Source organism: Cuculus canorus, chromosome 2 (genome assembly GCF_017976375.1).
Source record: "Cuculus canorus isolate bCucCan1 chromosome 2, bCucCan1.pri, whole genome shotgun sequence".
Lineage (NCBI taxonomy): Eukaryota > Metazoa > Chordata > Aves > Cuculiformes > Cuculidae > Cuculus > Cuculus canorus.
The window spans coordinates 139977378-139998127 of NC_071402.1; the positions used below are offsets into that span (position 1 = coordinate 139977378).

The 20750-nt window shown below is 35.0% G+C and overlaps 1 protein-coding gene across 1 annotated transcript in view; it reads left to right on the top strand.

The window, feature by feature from the left end:
• The window catches only part of MALRD1 (MAM and LDL receptor class A domain containing 1), a 244603-nt gene that overhangs the window by 80141 nt on the left and 143712 nt on the right, over positions 1–20750 (top strand). Inside the window, exons 21-24 of the mRNA XM_054060854.1 lie at positions 8579–8735; positions 12209–12319; positions 13203–13416; positions 18396–18643. Coding sequence (XP_053916829.1) covers positions 8579–8735; positions 12209–12319; positions 13203–13416; positions 18396–18643 — 730 coding nt within the window. The remainder of the gene's footprint in view (positions 1–8578; positions 8736–12208; positions 12320–13202; positions 13417–18395; positions 18644–20750) is intronic.

Genomic DNA, 20750 nt, shown 5'->3' on the forward strand with positions numbered 1-20750 from the left:
AAGCAAAAAATGTGGTTACTGAAGAGATTTCTATATTAACATACGGTTTTATATTATACTGTAATACAGAAAATTGCTAATTAAAACTAACGTCCATTGTAATTAGAAATTTTGATGACTCTTACACCTTGAGATAGGTTATTTGAGAAGGAAACATATTCCTCTTGTTTCCTTTTGCCTTCAACCTCACAGAATTTACAGGGATATGACGGAATGCTAATGAAGTGTTTCAGGTGCACATGAGGCACGGAAACACCATGAATTAACCTCTGCTTTGTGTCAGTCAGAAGCGATCAGACTGAAATGTCCAATCAAGAAAATCCAACTAACAGCCGCTGACTGTTGTGTTATGACCAAAACATGTATTCTTTCATCTCTGATTCCATTTGCTTTCTGTGGTCATTGGTATGCTGCGGTGTTTTTAAGTGTCATTGGTAAATGTTGAGAGAGTGAACAGAGAGCCTCTGAGACCAATGATGCTGACAGAACATAGAAAAAAAAACAACAAAAAGGATTAGACTGATGAATAACACACTAGTCTATGCTCTACTGTTCAACTCTAAAGGCCTGTTTGTTTGCAGTTAAGCTTATTAGGCTGTAGTTATTTTAGCCTTCTGCTGGTTTATGGTAGCCTCACACCAATGATACAGTTCCTCCTCTCAAAGAATGCAGCATTTTACACAGTTCTAAAGACACACGTACGCACTTTTAAAAGGTATACCTACAGCTCAGATATTTAAAGAGTTGCAAAATTTGCAAATGTACTATCATACAGGAAAGACTCAACTGTATTTACAGGAGTATGAGGTGATCATATTCTGTCTGAGGAAGAACTCTAATTAGTTGTTTTGAAATTCTTGTTGCTACTTCCAGAAAGTTGTTCTGCTCAGCTAGTGAGACAAGGAAAATGGGATTTGAAGTACTTAATCATATTTGTGGTTCATTCAGCATTGTGCTTTTTCCTCTGGTTATAAACTCTGCTATGATTACACTACATCACTAAATAATCACTAAATTCAAACCACTAAGTTGGAAAAGACCTTTGAGTTCATCAATTCCAACCTTATGTCTCCACTGCTAAATGATATCCTAAAGTACTTCAGCTATATTTCTTTAAATATTTCCAGGGATGGTGACTCAACCATCTCCCTGAACAGCCTGTTCCAGTGCTCGATAACCCTTTCACTGAAGAAATTTTTCTTAATGTCTAATCTGAACATTCCTTGGCTCAACTTGAGGCCATTTCTGCTCATCCTATCACCTGTCACTTGGGAGAAGAGACCAACACCTACCTCACTACAACCTCCATTCAGGTAGATGCAGACAGTGATAAGGTCTCCCCTCAGCCTCCTTTTCTCCAGGCTAAAGTACCTCTCATTCCCTCAGCTGCTCCTCATGGACTTCATTGCCCTTCTCTGGACATGCTTCAGTACCTCAATGTCTTTCTTATAGTGAAGGGCCCAAAGCCGAACACAATATTCGAAGTGTGGCCTCACCAATGCCGAGTACAGGAGAACAAATCACTTCCCTGGTCCTGTTGGGCACGTCATTTCTGATATAGGCCAATATGCCCTTGGCCTTCTTGGCCACATGAGCACACCACTGTCTCATATTCAGCTGGTTGTCAAACAGCACCCCTAGGTTCTTTTCCACCAAGCAACTTTCTAGCTACTCTTCCCCAGCCCTGTAGCACTGCACGGGGTTGTTGTGCCCCAAGTGCAGGACTCTGCACTTGGCCTTCTTGAACCTCACTCCGCTGGTCTCAGCCCATCAACCCAGCACGTCCCGATCCCTGTGTGGAGCCTCTCTACCCTACTTTTTACTACTAATTTAAATAGGTTATAATTATTTCCATTAAATAATAAGCGCTCAGCCTGGTTCTTTGGTTAGTCGTTCTTAATCTTGCCTCCAGATAGTCCCAGATAATCTGAAATATGCTTCTGATATTTTCTGACCTTGTAATTTCTCCACAGATTAATTAATGTCTAAATAGCTTGATTAATTTACTCATATATTCTATAATAGGCTATTACTATTATTCTTGTTATTCTTCTCTGATTTCTTATCGTAGAGTATTTCTTGTAATAAATAATGCTAAATACTCTATAGAGGAGGAGTTAGGATTTAATTATATGCCTACAAGGCACATAAAGTATACAGATTATTAAACTTTTAAGTAGGCTCCAGAAGCATAATCCTGATATGAAAATACTTAGAAGAACTTAGTTCAGTTGGCATCCAGTAATCTGTAGATAGTTGTCTGTACACACAGCTAACAGATGACTTCTGCAATAGGAAATAGCTCTGTTATGTCCTTTCAGAAAGCAGCCTTCAAAAAAATTTACATTTACTTTGTTATGGCATGATAATTCCATGTTTATTATGCATGAATGTTAAATGTTAATGGAGGTAGGAAGTGACTAGATAAAAAGTATTTTTCAAATCATAGTAAAAGAATTTATTCCTTGGGGAAATATCAGAGTTTGAAATTAATTTTATCACATATTGTTGTAAGTAAAGATCTGTGTTCCTGTCCAATGTGTGCTTTCAATTTCTTTTTAATTTTTTCAAAAATTTACAGGTATCTTTAAATTTCATTCCGAAAAGCCAGAAAAGCCTGCCTATTTTTGTTGTATAAATATTTAAGCCACTGCCTATTTGAAACAAATTAATAGTTCAGTGATTACAAGTGTTCAGTGGAGAAAATCTTCCTATGACATATAATAAAGTTAAATAAGTTATTTGAGTTGTTATTCTCTTTTAAGGTTACTGAGAGTTACACATTTGACAAGATTTTAATTTTGCATATATGTTCATTTTCTGCAATAAAATCCTCACAGTGGCAGTGGTTTCTTCAGGAAAGAACCCCATTGAAACCAAAGAATATGTCTTTTGTCAGTTAATGCAAGACAGGGGCAGTAGAAGTTCCATTCATATATTGTGATCTATAATAGGCCATCCTGTATCCTCTGTAGAAGGATAAGTAATAAAACTATCCCTGGTGCAGACATTGAATATCTAGCAAATGCAGATACTAAAGAAACCAAGTAATTTTTTTCTCATTTTCCTTTCCTTGTAAAGTTCTCATACTTCCTAATGAACTGTGCTCTGGCACATTCCTTTCAGGTTCACAGTCATTACACATCTTGAGTAAAACCTTGGCTGCTCTCCAGATACAACCATCTCCTTCCTTCATCAAATGTTGCTTTCTGGCTGAAATAGTGGACACAATAGGCAGTGAATCAAGTAGCTGTTAACCAGCTTATAAGGGAAGTGAGAAGTTTCTTCTTGAATAAGTACTTGAATATTAAGGTTCTGATTAAAATTTTTTCAGCATCCTGTGACTTCTACAGGCAGATGCAGTGTTGAGGGAACTGTTAGGGTTTGCTTGGCTTTTTTACTGAAGTTTTAATTTTTCCCTATATTTCTGTAATATGTTCTGTAATATTTCACCTTTATAGACTTCTTTATATCCATTTAAATTTTTACCAAAATCTCTGTATCATCTGGTTGTTGATACTATAAAGAGAAATAGTAGGATTGAACATAAAATGAAACTACTATGATGAAAAGGTCAGAGTATCACAGTTTACTACCATCTCGTGCGAAATACATGAGATATTAAAATACCAATACTCTACTCTGGTAGTATACTACAAGAAAAAAATGACACTGATACAAATATTTTCTCATAAAGGTAGGGAAAAGGGGAGAATTTAACTCTCTCTTAACTAATTAAACAATAATCTAAAAAAAAGGTCTTAGAAACCTTTTGAGGAAATGTTTTTGAATTAGGAAATCCCAGCTAATCTAAAGCTAAAATTCTTCTAGAAATATCTTAACTTTGGCAAAACTTTTGTCAGATGGTTATCTATGTTTTAGAGAAAAGAGAACGGGTCCTGATCCGCCCCTACTCCTTCTACCCTAATAGGATGAATTGGATTTGAAAAATGCAAATTGAAGCCACTGTCTTGTCCAACACAAACCAACAACTTGAGCTGTGATACCCCACATTTTCCTGATATGTCTAGTAATCCACGGTCCTTCCTCTTTGGTGAAGAGAGTACTTCTTTTTGACCATTACTTTAGAACGCCTCTCTGTACAGAAAACCATCTGGACTAGTAGCAGGTCACTGACTCGGCAAAGCCCGGACAAATGGTACTGAAGAGCTGAAGAATAATGTTAAATGATTAATAAGTCCATTGTGTCTGTGGGCTCTGATTTGCCGATTACTATATAGATACTGCACAGTGCTTATGAACATATGTATCCAGGAAAAATGGAAAGAAACGTGGGAGCTGTTACTTCTCAAATCTCAGATTTTTAGTATGGTGTGCTAATAATTGGGATGCTTATCCCTCTAAGGAAACTGAAATTTCCCTCTCTGGTCTGCCTTTACTTATTTTTGTCGTTATTGCTGCAATTTGGAAGGAAATTGGGTGTTTTTAATAATATGGAGTCATTTGTTTGCTAACTAGACTTAATTTTCACTCTAAATGAAAACAAAGGAGTAAAGAGTAATTTGTAAGTCCATATAAGTGCTTAATCATGGATTCTCAAGCAATTTGTAGAAGATACATAGATGATTTTAGACTTAAGAAACTTCGGGATGTCCAACAACTAAGTCAGAGCTTGAATTTTCTGCACACAAAATTTTTTTATCCACTTTCAGACATTACCACAATAAACAATTACTACTATTAGGTGAGCAGTTCATAGCATGAGACTTTGCTTGATAACACTACCAGAGTTAAGCTGAGACTAATTTTCCTCTCTAAACCTTCAACATTTTTAAAAAACCTTATCTTCCCCTCAGTACTGATTTCCACTTAGTATATTCAGTTCCCTGTCTTCCTCTGAATGCTTTGAAGAGGGGAAATCTTTTTTGTATGCTAACCACATTTTAAAAGATACTTGCAATATTAAGCTATTAATAAAGACAAGTATGGAAATGTAGTTCAGTTGCTTACGTTGAATTTTTTACATCTTTTAATATGCTGTGAATTTCCCTCTGAAACTAATTAGAATTACTGCAGTGGCATAGGATTGCATCTGTATAGGGAATGATTGTGTTACAGTGGTTAAATTAATTATTTTCAAAGGGTAAATATCAATTTTTTAATAGTATGTAGCATAGCTGTCAACTATCATGTTTTCCTGGGACAGTTTTCCAAATGAGCCTGAGATCTTGCAGCTATTGGCAAGTGAACCTGCGTGTATTTTATTGAATTTCAGCACTTATCCAAGATCTACACTGAAAGACAGATTTATTCACTTTTATACATGTTGAACAATATCTTGTTTTATACTTGTTTGCATTGACTTCTTGAGGTCTCATTTGAAAAAAAGAAAGAAGGGAAGAAACAAAAAAAATAGGAATAGGAAAGAAAGAAATTTACAAGGGTTTGGATAACTGCATTCCACAATGAAGAAACTACTATCTGAAAATCACTAAAACAGCAAAGATAGGGGGTGAGGAGGAGAACAACTGAGCAGAGTAAGACTGATAATGTAGATCTATGGAAAGTTTTAGAATACCTATGACTGAGTATTTCTTACTGGTTTAACATATGCGTAGGCCAGCTAATAAATGTTCTACTTCAAAAGTCACAGCTCAACAAACTGAACAGAAGATTGCCAATATAAATTGGCTCTGCTAGGAAAGATTCATCCATAGAAGGTGCAGTTACTCTAGCATGTAAACTATACGCAAACAGAATGATTTCTTTTTAGTTTCTTCAGACTCTTCCACCCAGAGAATGTGCGTCTGCTTGTAAATTCCACACAGGTTTGTATATGATACATCTTAACTCAAACCAGACTTCTTTGCTCTTTGAGCAAACATAGTGGAAGTTAATGTCAGCTGCAGACAGCAGAAGAAAGCTTTCCTTTTAAACAGCAACGTGCTTTGGTCACAAGCACATAAGTCTTGTAGTCAAAGTGTAAAAATTTCCATGATAGGATTGAAGGTGAGCAAGGATGCTCTACACATACTTACTCAGCCTCTTCTGATCCTTCTAAGATTTCCTCTTACTTTCTCATGCATCCTCAATATGCTTGTAACCAAATACTGACATCATGTTTAATGGCTATTGCTCCTTGAAGTCTATTGCACAGGGGACTTTAATCTAATTTACTAGTTTTAAATGTGACATCATAGCATACACTGAAACACCAAAAAAATCGCAATGATGCCCACCTTCTAGGACGCATTATGGAACCAGTAGTATCTAGGCAGAGGCGTGATTTTCGTCTTTCTTCTGGAAAAGATATATCTGACAGAACACAACAAATAAGAAAGAAATGTTCTAATGTCATCATAATACTGATTTTACCCCATCACTGTTTCAAACTAATCTCACCAAGAGGCATGTACCCAATACTGAATACTCAGGGAAGTATGAGGGCTATAAGTACTATTGTTTTTCAGAGATCTTTATCATTCTGAACTTTATTCTAAATACAGTGCTGATACTCTTGGACCTCTGAAGGCATGAGGTCCCAGTAGCAAAGTAAATTCTGAATTTTTAAATGTTTTTGCAAACCTTAAGAGAACTGCATTTTCTTTTACCTCCAGGCAAGATTTTGGTTGAATACTCAACTTCAAGGAAAAAAAATATATATATTGCTACATTGAAACAACAGGATTCTTCATTAGAAAGGAGAGAGATAAATGAATATTTCAAGTGCAGGATTGTGTGAAACATCTGTAATACACATTTTTTTCAAAGTTTTTAATTACCACTCACAGTACATGCAGTTTATTAGGAGAGGCTGTTTTAACAAAAATACTGTGTTTCTTTTTATTTTGGGATTATATTTACCTAATTTTCCTAAGACTTGCATATATGTTACTTTATTCTGTGCTTATTTTCTGCAATGTTACTTCCAAATAATTATACTATTCTCTCTGCATATAAATACGTGCAGTAATTATAAAGATGGCCGAGTTGCCAACATACAGTGATAAAAGAAAAGCTTTTACCAGGTTTCAGTTTTCCTATGAAACAAAAATGTAATAGTCTTAAACATCAAGAAACTGAAAGAGATGGAAAATTATTTGCATTTAAATGTATGCTTAAGATCAACCACAAGTTATAGAAAGGGGAAAGAGATACTGTATGAAAATCTTTTTCCTGGTTCAAAGGAAGATCAGGCTGTTTGTGGTGTATCTGCCACTGACCATATTAGAAATAAGTTACAGCCTATGTGATACTGAGGATGAGAGAATTAATTAAAGGACTTCAGATCTGCAGAGGAAGTTGGTGTGTGAGTACAGAGATAAAATTTGCCTGTTCCTCGCCTATTCATAATATATCTTTAGATTATGTAGTACAATGTAGTTCCTAAAGTGACTGAATGGACAATGGAATTCAGTCTTAACCGCCACTGTTCGTTATAGGCATTAATTAATATATATTGAAACATTTTGTGGTTTTTTGTGTGAAAGTATTTCTATACAGTAAAGATAAACTTTTAGATTTGCTGTAACTTCACAGTGTTAAACCTGTGCTCAATTTGTAGTTATTTTATCATACAGATCATTACCTGTTGAGTTCAATATAGGCATGGAAATCTGAGGTAAAGTGTGCTTAGTTAAATAGTGAAGTGATTTCTTAAAATGTTCTATTATGTTTTAAAGAAAAATTTTTCTTACAAGATTTAAAAGACACTTCACTACATTGCTGAAAAAGTTGCTTTTATAATATTTGTTTAATAATGCAGGGCTGTTGCAGTGAAGACTGCATCAAACTGAGTTCTTACCACAGGCATCAAAGTCTTTTGGTTGTTTAGACTGCTCTAAGTACAAAAACTTAGAGAGAGCTGGTGAAAAAATAAAACAACAAAAAAACCCCAAACCAACCCACAGTTCTCGAATCTATACCATCAAAGCCTGACTCTGCTTTCAGCAGGACATTGAGTCTGTAAACATCCTCTGGGATGTTTACATAACATACGTAAATAACATATGTGTTAAATAAACACCCTGTGTTTCTCTCAGACACACTTGCTGGTCATGGTCACTGCCTTCTCACAGCTGCAGGGGTGCAAATTTAAGGAGGGGGTGCTCAGACCTTGGCCAAACAGGAAAACTAAAAAGGAAGGAAAACTAACATCAGGACCCTTTTGAAAATGTAGGTTCCATTGTCAAGTTTGTAAGCCCTTTCTAGGAAAATTTTTCTTTTGAGGAGCACTGAGCATGCAGCAGCTCCAGTGAAGAGAATAGATTCTTTGGTCAACAACTGCTTTTCGTTTTGAAAAGCAGGCATTTTAGGAGCCAAATCTTAGATATCCAAAATACTAAAACAGTACTTCTGGTCTCTCTGTACACTCAGAATCTGATGCTTATTGTGTAGCCAGTCTCATCTTTCCCTGCAGCTCAGGAGAAAGAATTTCACCCAGTATCTTGGATTTTCTTGACTTCAAGCCACGATCAAACCATTTCAGTAGGGAAAGAGGGTGGGGAGGGAACACAGAAGTCCCGGGTAGGGAAATATCTCCATTTTAACTTTAACTAGAACTTAATTATAATTAAATGTTTTGTTTTAATAAAGAAAAACCTTTCTGTCTGAGCAGGTGCACTGAAGAAGGCTGGTATCTGTTTGCAGACAGCTCAAATGGAGAATTTGGTGACACAGCTGATATTGCTACCCCCGTCATCTCCCTTACAGGGCCCAAATGCAAACTCATATTCTGGAACCACATGAATGGTGCAACAATAGGTTCTCTCGAGGTAAGGAGATATTCTTTGGTTTGGGTTGTTTGGGGTTTTTTTTTACTGTCAGAAATTGAGGAAAATTCATACCTTGTCATTTAGTTTCGTTAAAGCCTAGGCTGCTAATAAATGAAAACAAACAATTACTAATATTCCACTGCTCTTCATGCGTTATGATTTGAAGGAAGCATTAGCTTAAGTAAGCTGGGGAAAATATAACTTTGTCAACAATCAAACATTATGACTTTTATAGACATATCATTGTTGGAATTTCCATACAAGAAAAAAAAAACTTGTACTGCACCATACTGTTTGACACTGAAATCCATCAGTAGATATTTAGACATTGAGGTCTTTGGCTTAATGTGGCAGCATGAAAAAAAGAAGTAATTATATTAAAATTTGCTGCAAAATTTTTTAGAAACAGCTTATTACTCAGAAATTTTAACATATACCTTTCAGAGGTTAATTATATTCATGTAAGCAGCATTGAAGTATTTCTAGGACATAAAAGTAAGAAACTTACTTTCTTATCCATACCCTTTTCTTCACTCTAGTTAAAATAAAAGCACTTCTGTAAAGGAAATGTAACTCATTCAGCAGCTTTTAGATAGATCAAATGAGTCATTGCAAAGTGAATTAATAAAACAGCAACAGTGTTCTGAACATTTTTTTTTGCCACACACTTGAGTAACTGCAATAGGATTTCCCATGAATGTTACACAATCACTACAGCATCAGAAACGGACTGAAGAAAATACTCAGGATAAATTACCTGGTGCTATGTGCAGTCACTATCAAACTGGGTGTGCTCAGTGCATGTGGATTTAATTGTACAAATAAGTTCTTAATATCTCTGTTAATTTGACATTATCTCTGTTAATTAACTCTGACTAATTTAAAAAGCTGGCAGGACTCAACTATCTGAAGATCAAATTAGAATGTGCGTCAACATTAGAACTGAAATCTACGACGTGGTGCCCCTCACCTCATGCATGTGACTTGCTAGATGTTTAAAGGAAGCATGCTCTGTGTTTTCTTGAATTATTCTTTTAATTTTTAAAAATATAACTGAATTTCCCCCAAGTAAGTGAAGTTCTTGCTAAGCTGTTTGGCAATCAGTCAAATTTTAATTAATCAGAATTAGTGTGAAATCAGAGCATAAAGATGGTTTGTCCTGTTTTAGTACTTGGAACAGATCAATTTGCATTGAGACTTCTTTGCATTTACTCTGGAATCTAGAGCTTTTTTTGCAGTGTAGGAGCCCACGTTAGTAGGAATCAGGTCCACAGAGTGTTTTCTAGAAATTAACAGTCAGTTTTATGAATCCATGCTCAGTATTACCACCACAAAAGAAAAATATATATAGAAAATTTTTCCTCTGTTTCAACAGAGGAGACAATGATTGCTCTCTCTTCCTAAACTGATTCCCTCCCCACATAACTTGATTTATTTTAATAGGTACCAAAGGAGAATCACTAAACCTTTGCATTTTAAACATTATAAATAATTATCTGGTTTCAATGGCTTAATTAAGCAATTAATAATGAATGTCAGAAGAACTTAAGTATAAAATTATTTAGGTAATTTCTCATAATGTTCTTCATATAAATATTATTTTTTTCTGTGCTTAAAAATCATGAAAGGTCTTTTATCCATCTCTTCCCCCAAGACTTCCACATTTAATTCACAAGTTTGGATTTTTGCATGTTGATCTGCATCTATAACATCAAATATCATGCAGGACATGCTGAAGACTTTCCTGCTATTTGCATGAATGACTGCCTTCGTATTTTTTGATGATATTCTTAAACATTGATTAGCTGTCACTTTATTCTGTAACCTTGGTTTGAAATTTTGTTGCAACCATTTTTTGCCTGGTTTCTGCCCTCTGACTTGGCATGGGTAACTCTACCAAAGTATTAGATGTACCCTTACAATAATTTGCAATGTAATCAAAATGCATAAGTGTTCAAAGTGCATTAGGGTACAGGGAAGCTTTGAATTTTAATAGCACATAGATGTATGGGCATATTTAACTTTAAAATTATAGTGTTTAGCATAATATGACAGAAGTTGTGGATTTCTGATGAAGGACTTGTATTTATAATTTACTAGGTAATTTACAGTGTATGTAAAAGCATTTATATATGTAGCTATATAGTCACATATATATTTTAATTCATATAAATATATAGTTTGTATGTGAGTGTAAGAAATTAGTTTTCTTATTCAACACCCTTTATCTGTCAAATAATATCTATAATCCCTTTTTCTCTCCAATATATTTTTTTCCTTAAAATTCATGTCTTCGGCAGGCAATTCTTCTTGCCTATAAAGCCAGGTATCACTTTGTTTTTCTATTGAATTTAATGTACCACACCTACTGCTTTTGTTGCCCTGGAATGAAAGCTTTTGACTGTGAAGACTGGATGTTTGCTTGGCAGAACTTACCTGTTATACAGTATCCCATGGGACTGCATAAAATTTAAAAAACCCCACAACTTTCTTTTCATTAAGATGAAAAATGCCTGGGCTGACCTAAGACGATTACACAGAGTAGCAATAAATCCTTGAAAGCAGAAGTGGCCCAGGCAACGTGTGCACTGGTGTTTAGGTCTGTGAGTACAGGCTGGATACACAGCTTGACACATTTTAACAAACACCCATCTTGTCATTATTGTCAGCTCAGTTGAATTTGGGTGCCCAAGAGGTTGGAGCAAAGCATATTTAGCGCTATCTGCTCGTGTCAAAAAGTGTCAGCTTTCCCCAGTTCAGTGACTATTCACAGGGGTAAGGCGATTTACGAGTCTTCTGTTGCTCAAACTAATGTAATTTGGTCTTCAGAAGAAAAGAACAAGACTTCCTTTGTAGAAGAAACAGCAAAAGAAAATCTATGTCAAAATAAAACAGTTGAACAGATGCATGGACTAATATGTTTTTCAGTAACTCTTGTTGTTAATGTTGTTTACATATTTTAGAAGTTAACCCCAACCCATTAATGAGCTACCCTCTCTGAGTAAATTAATGGGATAAGTTAGTCCAGGTAGAGCTCTGGACTGAGCGTGTTTGTGAGGAGAAAAGAAAATCTTAAACACTCGTTTTTTTTAGAAGAGTCGTTTATGCTGGCATATCCCTTTGTGTCAGATAGGACAACAGGAAAAGGTTCTTCACTGAGAGGGTGGTAGGTTACTGGAACTGGGGCCTCAGGAAAGTGGTCAGGGCACCAAGCCTGTCAGAGTTCAAGGAGTGCCTGGGCAACGCTGTTACTCGTGTGATTTAGTTTTAGGTAGTCCTGCAAGTAGCAGGGATTTGAAGTCAATGATCTTTATGGGTCCCTTTCAACTCCAGAATTCTATGATTCTATGATATTTAATGGTTGTTTAGAGATAAGTTGTACTAGATACTCTTATATTCTTGTCTACATTTAGGGAACCTAAAGAGTTGGTAACAGAAGTATTTTTTGTGACCTAGACTTACTTCCTTTTTAGGTCCTCTGTAGAACTGGTAATAAGACTTTTAAACTTTGGACTCAAAGTGGCAGCCAAGGTCCCCAATGGAACAGAGCAGAAGTGTTCTTAGGAATTCGTTCAGATTTTCAGGTGTGTATTCCTGTATTATATGCTATCTAGACAGCTGGCTATAGGTACTTTTACGCATTCTTTTCCTTCTCATTTCCACATTTTTGCCCCATAAGCATACTGTATCTCCCTTTCAAGTAGCAAAAGTAATTTTTTTGTCTGTCTGATCAGTTATCTGAGCTGGACACAAGTTTTTTGAAATTTCTCACCCACTTCAGTCTCAGACTAATATCCATTTTAAGATGGAGAATTCTTCTATCCTTGAATCCAACTCAGGTTAAACTACCCCACTGCCTTCTCCTTACTACCTAGTAATATTACATCTGGTTTGTGCAAAAAAGAGTCTTGAGCGCGATGTTTGCTTTGAAATATGAGTTGATTCCTAAGCCTCTTAGAGATACTTAGTCACAGGTATGCCACACTTAGTTGTATCCTTATAAAAAAAACAGAGACTGCCAGGAACATATTTAAAAATGTGTTACATTCCCTGGTACTTCTGTCTTGGATGGCTTTTAATAAAACTTTAACATTCTTTTTGCATTAATGGGAATTACTAATGGATGACTCAGACTAGTCATTTTCGTGCTTACTTTACAGAAGTAGGTGGCACCCGTGCTATTAATTTGGGAGAAGTGGGGACTAGTATCAGATGTGTAGCTCTTTTTCTTTCCCTTTATTTTTACTTGGTTGGTGTTAGAAGGTGGTCCTTCAATAACCGTAGTGACAGATCTGTACAAGCAGTAGTACAAGCTTTCATAGGATTGTGCTATGACAATAGGAACTGACCACTTCATATTCCAAGATTTGCAAGGACTATTATAGTTTCATGGTGCCTGTATAGCATGTATAAGCCTTTCTATATCTTAGCAGTGTCTTACTGTAACAGTTCTGCAATTTTTATTAGGTTATTTTCAGTGTAAAACGTGGTGTCAGTTACATGGGAGATGTGGCTGTGGATGATATTACCTTTGAAGACTGCTCGCCTTTGCTCAACCCGGGCAGGCCTTGCACATCAGAGGAATTCACATGTGCCAACAAGTACTGCATCCCAAAGGACAATCTGTGTGATTTTGTAAATGACTGTGCAGATAACTCGGATGAGAGCCCTACTATTTGCAGTAAGTATGATAGTTTTTTAAATACAATTATGATAAATAACTGTGCCTGTTGTGAATTGTTATTATTTAAATACTTCTGGCAGCTCATCAGCTAAGAAAGCAAATAAGAATGAAATAATTTAATTCTACTTTTTTTTTGTCATTTAGGGATTTTAAATTATATTACTTACTTTGAAACCATGTGAAAGAAAATTGAAAGAGATGTTAGTGAATTTCTTAGTTAAGTCAGGAAGAAGTCTTTAAAAGCAGAATAAAAATCTGCTTTCCACTTGAAAAGCATGTATTAAGGTTGAAAAAAATACCTCAAGTGTAATACTTCTGGGATATGAGGGACCTACTTCCCTTAATATTTCAAGGTATCTTATAAAATCATTTTAATCCAACCACTGTACAATTCTGGATTTACAAGAGATCAAGAAACAGCGTTTGTAGTATCGGATTCAAAGAATGATGTTTCATATCAAATGAGTTCTCTTCTGGAGAAGTGGACCACAATATATAGTACTAACTCTTTCTTTTTTCTAGGACAATTGTGGAAAATGCTCCCACAATCGAATGTGTATTGTTTGGTATCATATGAACAGTTGCCTCATTTTAATTGAGATTATGAATATAGTTTATCAATTCTCAGTGAATAGAATTCTGTGAATCAAACGTATGTTAATATCCTGTGAAGCTAAGGTACATGGCAGAGACTGTTTTGTAAATCATTTTCATACTATTAAACTTGTCAGTGATTTCCAAACCAGGAATAACATATGAATAAGCTGTATAGGGACTGGTTCGGATCTTCTGCAACCAAAAATCAGGACTGCATCAAGTTGGAATTACTCTACTGAAAATAATTCACATATTTTGGCTTTTATTTTCTGAAATATTTAAAAGCTGTTTACTTGGGACTTTTTTGAGTATTCTGAGTTGTCCATATTTCCCATAAAACATCATCAGCCATATAAAGACCGAAGCATTAGAGGCAAAATAGTTCAAACTGCCTGATGGGGTCTAGTTTTGCAACCCCTCAAAGTATTTCCTTCTGATTCCCCACTGGAAAAAAATGAACTGAAATAATCCCACAAAGAAAATGCTTTTCCTGTAAAGTGGCAGGTTTTTTTAACTAACTTTAATCTTTTAACTTTAACTTTAATCCATTTCTAAGTTAAAAAATAAGCTTAAAAATTTCTTATAGAATAAATAAGGCAAGAACTTTCCTGGCTGCATTTTTTCAGGGAGCTATACAGTAAGGCATTACAGGGCCTTATGAGCACAGTGATGATTACCAGTGTGAAACCTCTATATTAACATCCATTTTGCCTCAGATAAAAAGCTAGTCCCATTTCATAATGTCTAATCGAGCTGTAAAATGCTTGATGACCAATTAGGACTTCCCTTCTTAGGTCTAGGTAAGCTTTATTCAATAGCATTTTTAAGATCAGTGTCAGGAATTAAGCTAATTTTTCCTACCCTTTCTTCTTTTATCTTTTCAATTTTGAAATAGAGCTTTCTTTTTTTCCTTTTATTTTTTCACTCTTGAAATAGATCTGCTGCTTTAAATTTCCACCGTGTGCTGGAGAACCTGGTTAGTGGTGCTGCCTCTGCCTTATATATCTAATAAAGTAGAAACACATGATATAGCACTCGCTGAAAATATTCCTCATAGAAAAATGCTAGTTCTGTTTTGACAGCTTTTTCATAAGGTAGGCTGCCTGCAAAGAGAACATAATGATAGGAAGCACATATTTTCACTCTTTGTGAAGTTTTTTATTTTCATTCCTTGCAGCCATGAGAGAAGAGTTGTTTCCTCATTGCTGAATCATAGAAGGGTAACTTGAAAACTTCAAACTCAGAAGCCTGGCAAAGGCCTCAATAGGGCAAAGCATGATAAAACAAGAAATGAGCAGATTTACCCAGGCATGGCAATTGTGTTTAAAAAACATGAAAACTGTGCAGCTTCAAGACATATCCAAAGTACTTTTTAGCAGCAGGGCTTACTGGATCACTGGCTCTAGGTGTAGATGTTGTTTGCTATGTGCATAAAAAGTCAACATATCTTAGTTAATTAAATCTTTCTGTTGAAAGAAATTAACCTCTAATCTCTGTTCTGAAACTTTGGAACATTAATAGGACTCTGTCACATGATGATACTCAGCAAGTCTAATTAGCAATGTCTAGACAAAGCCAGTGCTTCTGAGATATAATCTGTGTTTCATAAAGCTGTTACATTACTATTGAGAGATCTGTGCCTTGTTTTTTTGCTTTGTAGCCAGATGCACGATGTCAGTGCCATAAATAGGTCAAGTGCACATTTTAATAGATATATTGATTTGTGAAATGTTTAGAAGTGATTCCATTAGATACAGAATGAGTGGTCACTGCTCACAGTTATGCATGCTCACTAGTATTCCCGCTACAAATAGATGAGAACAAAATAAACCACAACACTGCTGGAGAGGTAATGGATGGTAGCACTCTTTCAGCCTTGTTCAGAAACCGCTGAGGTTTGCCTTATGTTGCTTAAGGTTACCAGTATATCAGAGGAAGACCTCTGAGGCAGCTCTGGTTAGATTGTGTTGGGCATGACTCCGTGAGGTAGAAATGGTGCTTTATGAGATCTAGTAAATCAAATTTTCTGAAAAAAAGGCATGAGACAGGAGTGTTTTTCCAGTCTGAAATAAGGATTAGTGCCAGCGGAGGTAGTTGTAGCTGGTATATATTTGTTTTTGTCTGAGCTAGCTTAATGCTTGCTTTAACTCACCAATGTTCTTCTGAAGCAAATGTCTCAGTTAGTCTTGTTTAGTAGCATTTGGTTTGCATTGTAAAGTGTGCTCAAGCATATGAACTAGGCTCCTTTCATCAGAAAATAGTTTGAAAGAAGAGCTCCATCAGGACATCAAATGTATTCTAACCACTGGTGGTCACTCAGCTTACAGGATCAGTCTATACAACCTCAATTTTCCTTCCTCTGTCACCATCCTAAATGTTAGCAAGTCCTCAGCGTCAGGTGTTTTGCTCTGCAGATCTGCTCCTGTGGCTCTATACTGCTTGTTCATATAGGCATAACTGTTGGGAATAATACAACTTAAAATAATTTAAATTTTGCTCCATTTAATTGCTTGATATATTAGAAAGATTGATAAAATCCTGTGTGATCACATGATACTATTCATATACCTACTGTTAAGTGGTTTTCTTAAATTATTTAGCTCTTATGTAGTGCATTAATTCAGCAGCCCCGCGTTACTGTTCCACAGACAAAAGAATTGCCTTTTGTACTTCATTACTAATAGTTCACAGTTATTCATAAAAGTGTCAACTACCAAAGACTTAATATGCAAGTGCACAGCCACCTTCGGTAACTTGAGCTTCTAAGCAGGCAGCCTAAGTTCTCTTTTTCATCAGTGGAGTGACTCACTTCCAGGCTGAAGTTCATGTAATTTAAACTTGGTTGTTTGAGTTAGATTAGATAAATTGTCCTATAGATATGACTATTTCTCTTTGCTGACTACAGAAACCTGCAAGGACATCTAAATTTAGATTAGGTAACAAACAATATATGCAGCATCAACAGGGATATTAAACTCTCATGCCTTAATGTCTTGATTCTTGAAAACATACCTTTAAAATAAAATGGTGACTTGCATTGAGTTAAATTTGTAAGTAATTGAAGGAATTTCTTTACCTAGGATACTGAAATATCAAGTAACTAAGTGTTACTATAGTAAAAGATAAGAAGATACAAATTTTATGAGCAGTTACATTCAGCTGAGGCAATCAATAATCTATGTTTTGCATACATTATAATCATACCATTAAACATATTAAGTTTGGGGTTTTTTAATTCTTATTTCATATGGCATCATATTTTCAGAAAAAGGTAAAAGATAGTGAAGATCTTTTTGCTAGATAGTCTATATTTTTAAAAAATGTCTAGCTTTTTATTCAAATTTATGGCGTCCACAAAGAAAAACAAAAGGAAGAAATCTTTCCTCTGACTTAAGCCTGAAATTTTAGAGATAGCTGACTGTACTGTTTTAGTCCATGTGTAGATGCCATGGATTTCAGCTCCTTGGCCTCATTACTGATGCTTCTGATCAGCTGCTTGTTGAATAAAGCTACTTTTAAGTTCCTGAATTTTACGGTTTCCAAATTTGTCTTCAAAGCACTTTCTTTTCCAGCAATAATACTAAGAATATTCAGGGCACATTCAAAAGTCTCTTGAAGGCCCTGCTGAAATTCCAGTAAGTTTAGTCTTACTTCGCAATCATTATAAAGAAGTTATAGATGCATAGAGAAAAAATATATGCAACTTATACTTCTGAAGTGGTGCAGTTGAGTTAATCTTAACTTACATTGGCAGTTGACTAACCATGCTGTCTGTTGTGACATTCAAGATTGAAAACTAATAAAAAGCATGCATGTTGTTTCACATAACAATCAACCAAAATTATGACAGCTTTCTTTTTTCTTAGGCATTAAATACAACTTAAGAAGAAATGTAGATAATCATCGATGTTTGCATATTGGCTAAGAAAATAAGTGTGTGAATTCTTCTGGAAACATGCAGAAGTAAATGAAGTGTGGGTGTTATTCAGCTAAAAATTTGCACACCTGCATTTCTCCTAAAAGTTTTCTGCAGAAGCCTTGGATGCCCTGTGGAGGGCATTAATTGACCTCTGCCTGTAAGAACCTAAAGAACTCTTCAGCTTGACCTAAAATATTTTGCTACATTTGGTTACTTTCATAACAAAAATTCTATTGACTAATAATGAAAGCACAGAGATCTACCTCGTATATATACAGTTTTATCCTACCCCATTATTTTATCCTAGAGAATTTAAAATGTTCTGTTTAATAAGATACATGTACATATTTTTCCTATTAAACTATTGTTTATTTAATGGATTTGAATACTCGGTTGTAGTATGTGTACCTGATTAACTTCTAAAACACCAATCTCTTCATTGTGTGCAAATGTCTTGCAGGTACATCTATTGGGCATTGCAATTTTGAGTTTGATCTTTGTGGGTGGAAGCAAGATGAAAATGATGATTTTGACTGGAACCTCAGAACTAGCAGTACTTCAAAAATGGGCACTGCACCAGCTACTGATCATACATTGCAAGAAGCATCTGGACATTATATTTTTATAAAGACTACATTTCATCAGCTGCCAGGACAAATAGCTAGGATTTCTAGTCCTGTCCTAAGCAGACGGAATAAGAACTGCAAGGTATGTGGGGGTGTGATACTACCAGGAATGAAAATTTTGATTTCTAGATTGCACCAAGAATATATTCCTAAAATGAATAAAGATTAAAACATTGACTAAACATTTCTTAAGGAAAAACAAACATGTTGTAGAAGACTTGCTCTTATTTTGTAAGATCATAATAATAATTCATAAATAATTTCACAATAGATCATATACTATATATTTTATAATATTTCTATTATATATTTTATATATATTTGCATTATATATTTTTATATATTATAGTATTTTTTATATCATATATATTTTATAATTCAAACAATTTCAGAAAATCATAAGAAAATGCATACCTTAATGGGGGAGAAGAATGATTTCTGTAGACAAACAAGGACTCTAGGAGACTGCATGAAGATAAGAGTGAATGCAGCATCTGGTTTAGAATAAATCTTATGTCATGCTAGCCCTGAGTAGTGTAGAACTATAACGTATTCCCGCTCACTGCAGGGGAGTTGGACTAGATGACCCTCGTGGTCCCTTCCAACCCAAACCATTCAATCACTCCACGATTCTATTCTATGAAAAGATCTGTGATTTTCTGGAGAAAATCTGTGTAAATACAGAAACAATTGGCTTTTAAAGAGTACAACTGCAAATGGAAGGGTGCATGGCAGAAGGCTTTCTGACGACTCACCTCTAGAGAACAGAGAATGGAATCACTAAGCCTATATTTTCCAAAACATTACAGTAAGTTATTGAAGTTGAAAGGAAGTGTGAACAAATGCAGAGTGGTATAAGTCTTACACCAGCCTAGAGTCTAGGGTAAAGAATTTTAGAAGTACTGTGAGTAAAAGCAACATTCAGACTATTATTTAGGTAATTATTTTGCTATTAACACAGGAAGATCTTTCTTCATGGAATTCTTACTGCATCCATTTGTCAGAGATCCTGCTCTAGTAACTTTCCTGAGAGGTGATATCAGTGTCTTTATACTTACAGAAAATGTAAAATATTATTGGATATTATTGACAGGATATGTAATTATTTTACATTAGATTTCTGTCCTCAGTAATCTCATTTTGCAAGTTCACCTTTATTATAATAATATTATCTATTAACTAGTGATTCCAAGAGGATAAACATGGTGGAGTAATTTTTTTAAAAAGCTATTTCTCTAAACTGATTGTGTGATCACTGCACTGTGCTCATACAATGAAGGTTGTTTTAAACTGTAATAGTCCTAAAAATTTTACTGTATATGCAGACGGCATCTCTGTTCAAAATGTCATTTGCTTCTGGGTTCATTGGTCTCATACTATTCATGAGGAAAACCAAAACCCATTAAAGTTTGTCTGAAACTTGGAGAGTTTTTCTTATGCTTGAGATTTCTAAGCAATTCATTTGATTGATATTCTTCTGGCTGTTTGAAAACTTCCAAAACTCTTTATAGATAAGAAAGTCAGGAAGTATTCAACATAAACAGCTTGATTTTATAATACAGGCAAAACCTGACTACTTTCAATGTCAGTAGCAAAACTTAATCAAGTCCTTATAAATATATCTGCAAAATGTGATCCATGATCTCATGTTTGCTTAGTTAATTTTTTATTTTGCCTAAAATACGTATATATTAAAAAAACTCTGATCACAAAAACTTGGATATATTTTCTTCTTTCTCTAGCATCATATTTAAAAGCATCTCTTTCCCAAACTTATGTAGTTTTGTGCTTTAAAAATAACACACTCATTATTTAACTATGAAAATAAAACATATATGTATAGAAACGTAGAATAACTGAGAATAACAAGCTCACATTTGAATATTTATGATGTATCACACATTAAATGCAATTCAATACTTGAAACACAACTATTGGGCACAATTATTTTTGCCACATTGAAAATTATTTACAAAACCCAGCAGGTCTATGCACCTTCTACAGACAAAACTTCTACATCCATGATGTTGCATGAAACAGTTGGCTGTATTTATGACTTTTTTGAAGTATTTGACCAGTTCTGAAACTTTCATTTGGATGTCAATATCAACAATTTATTTTTGGTATGCATGGTAGAAAGAGGGCTGAGGAGTTGTTCGATTGTTTTAGCAAATATTACATTTTTGCAT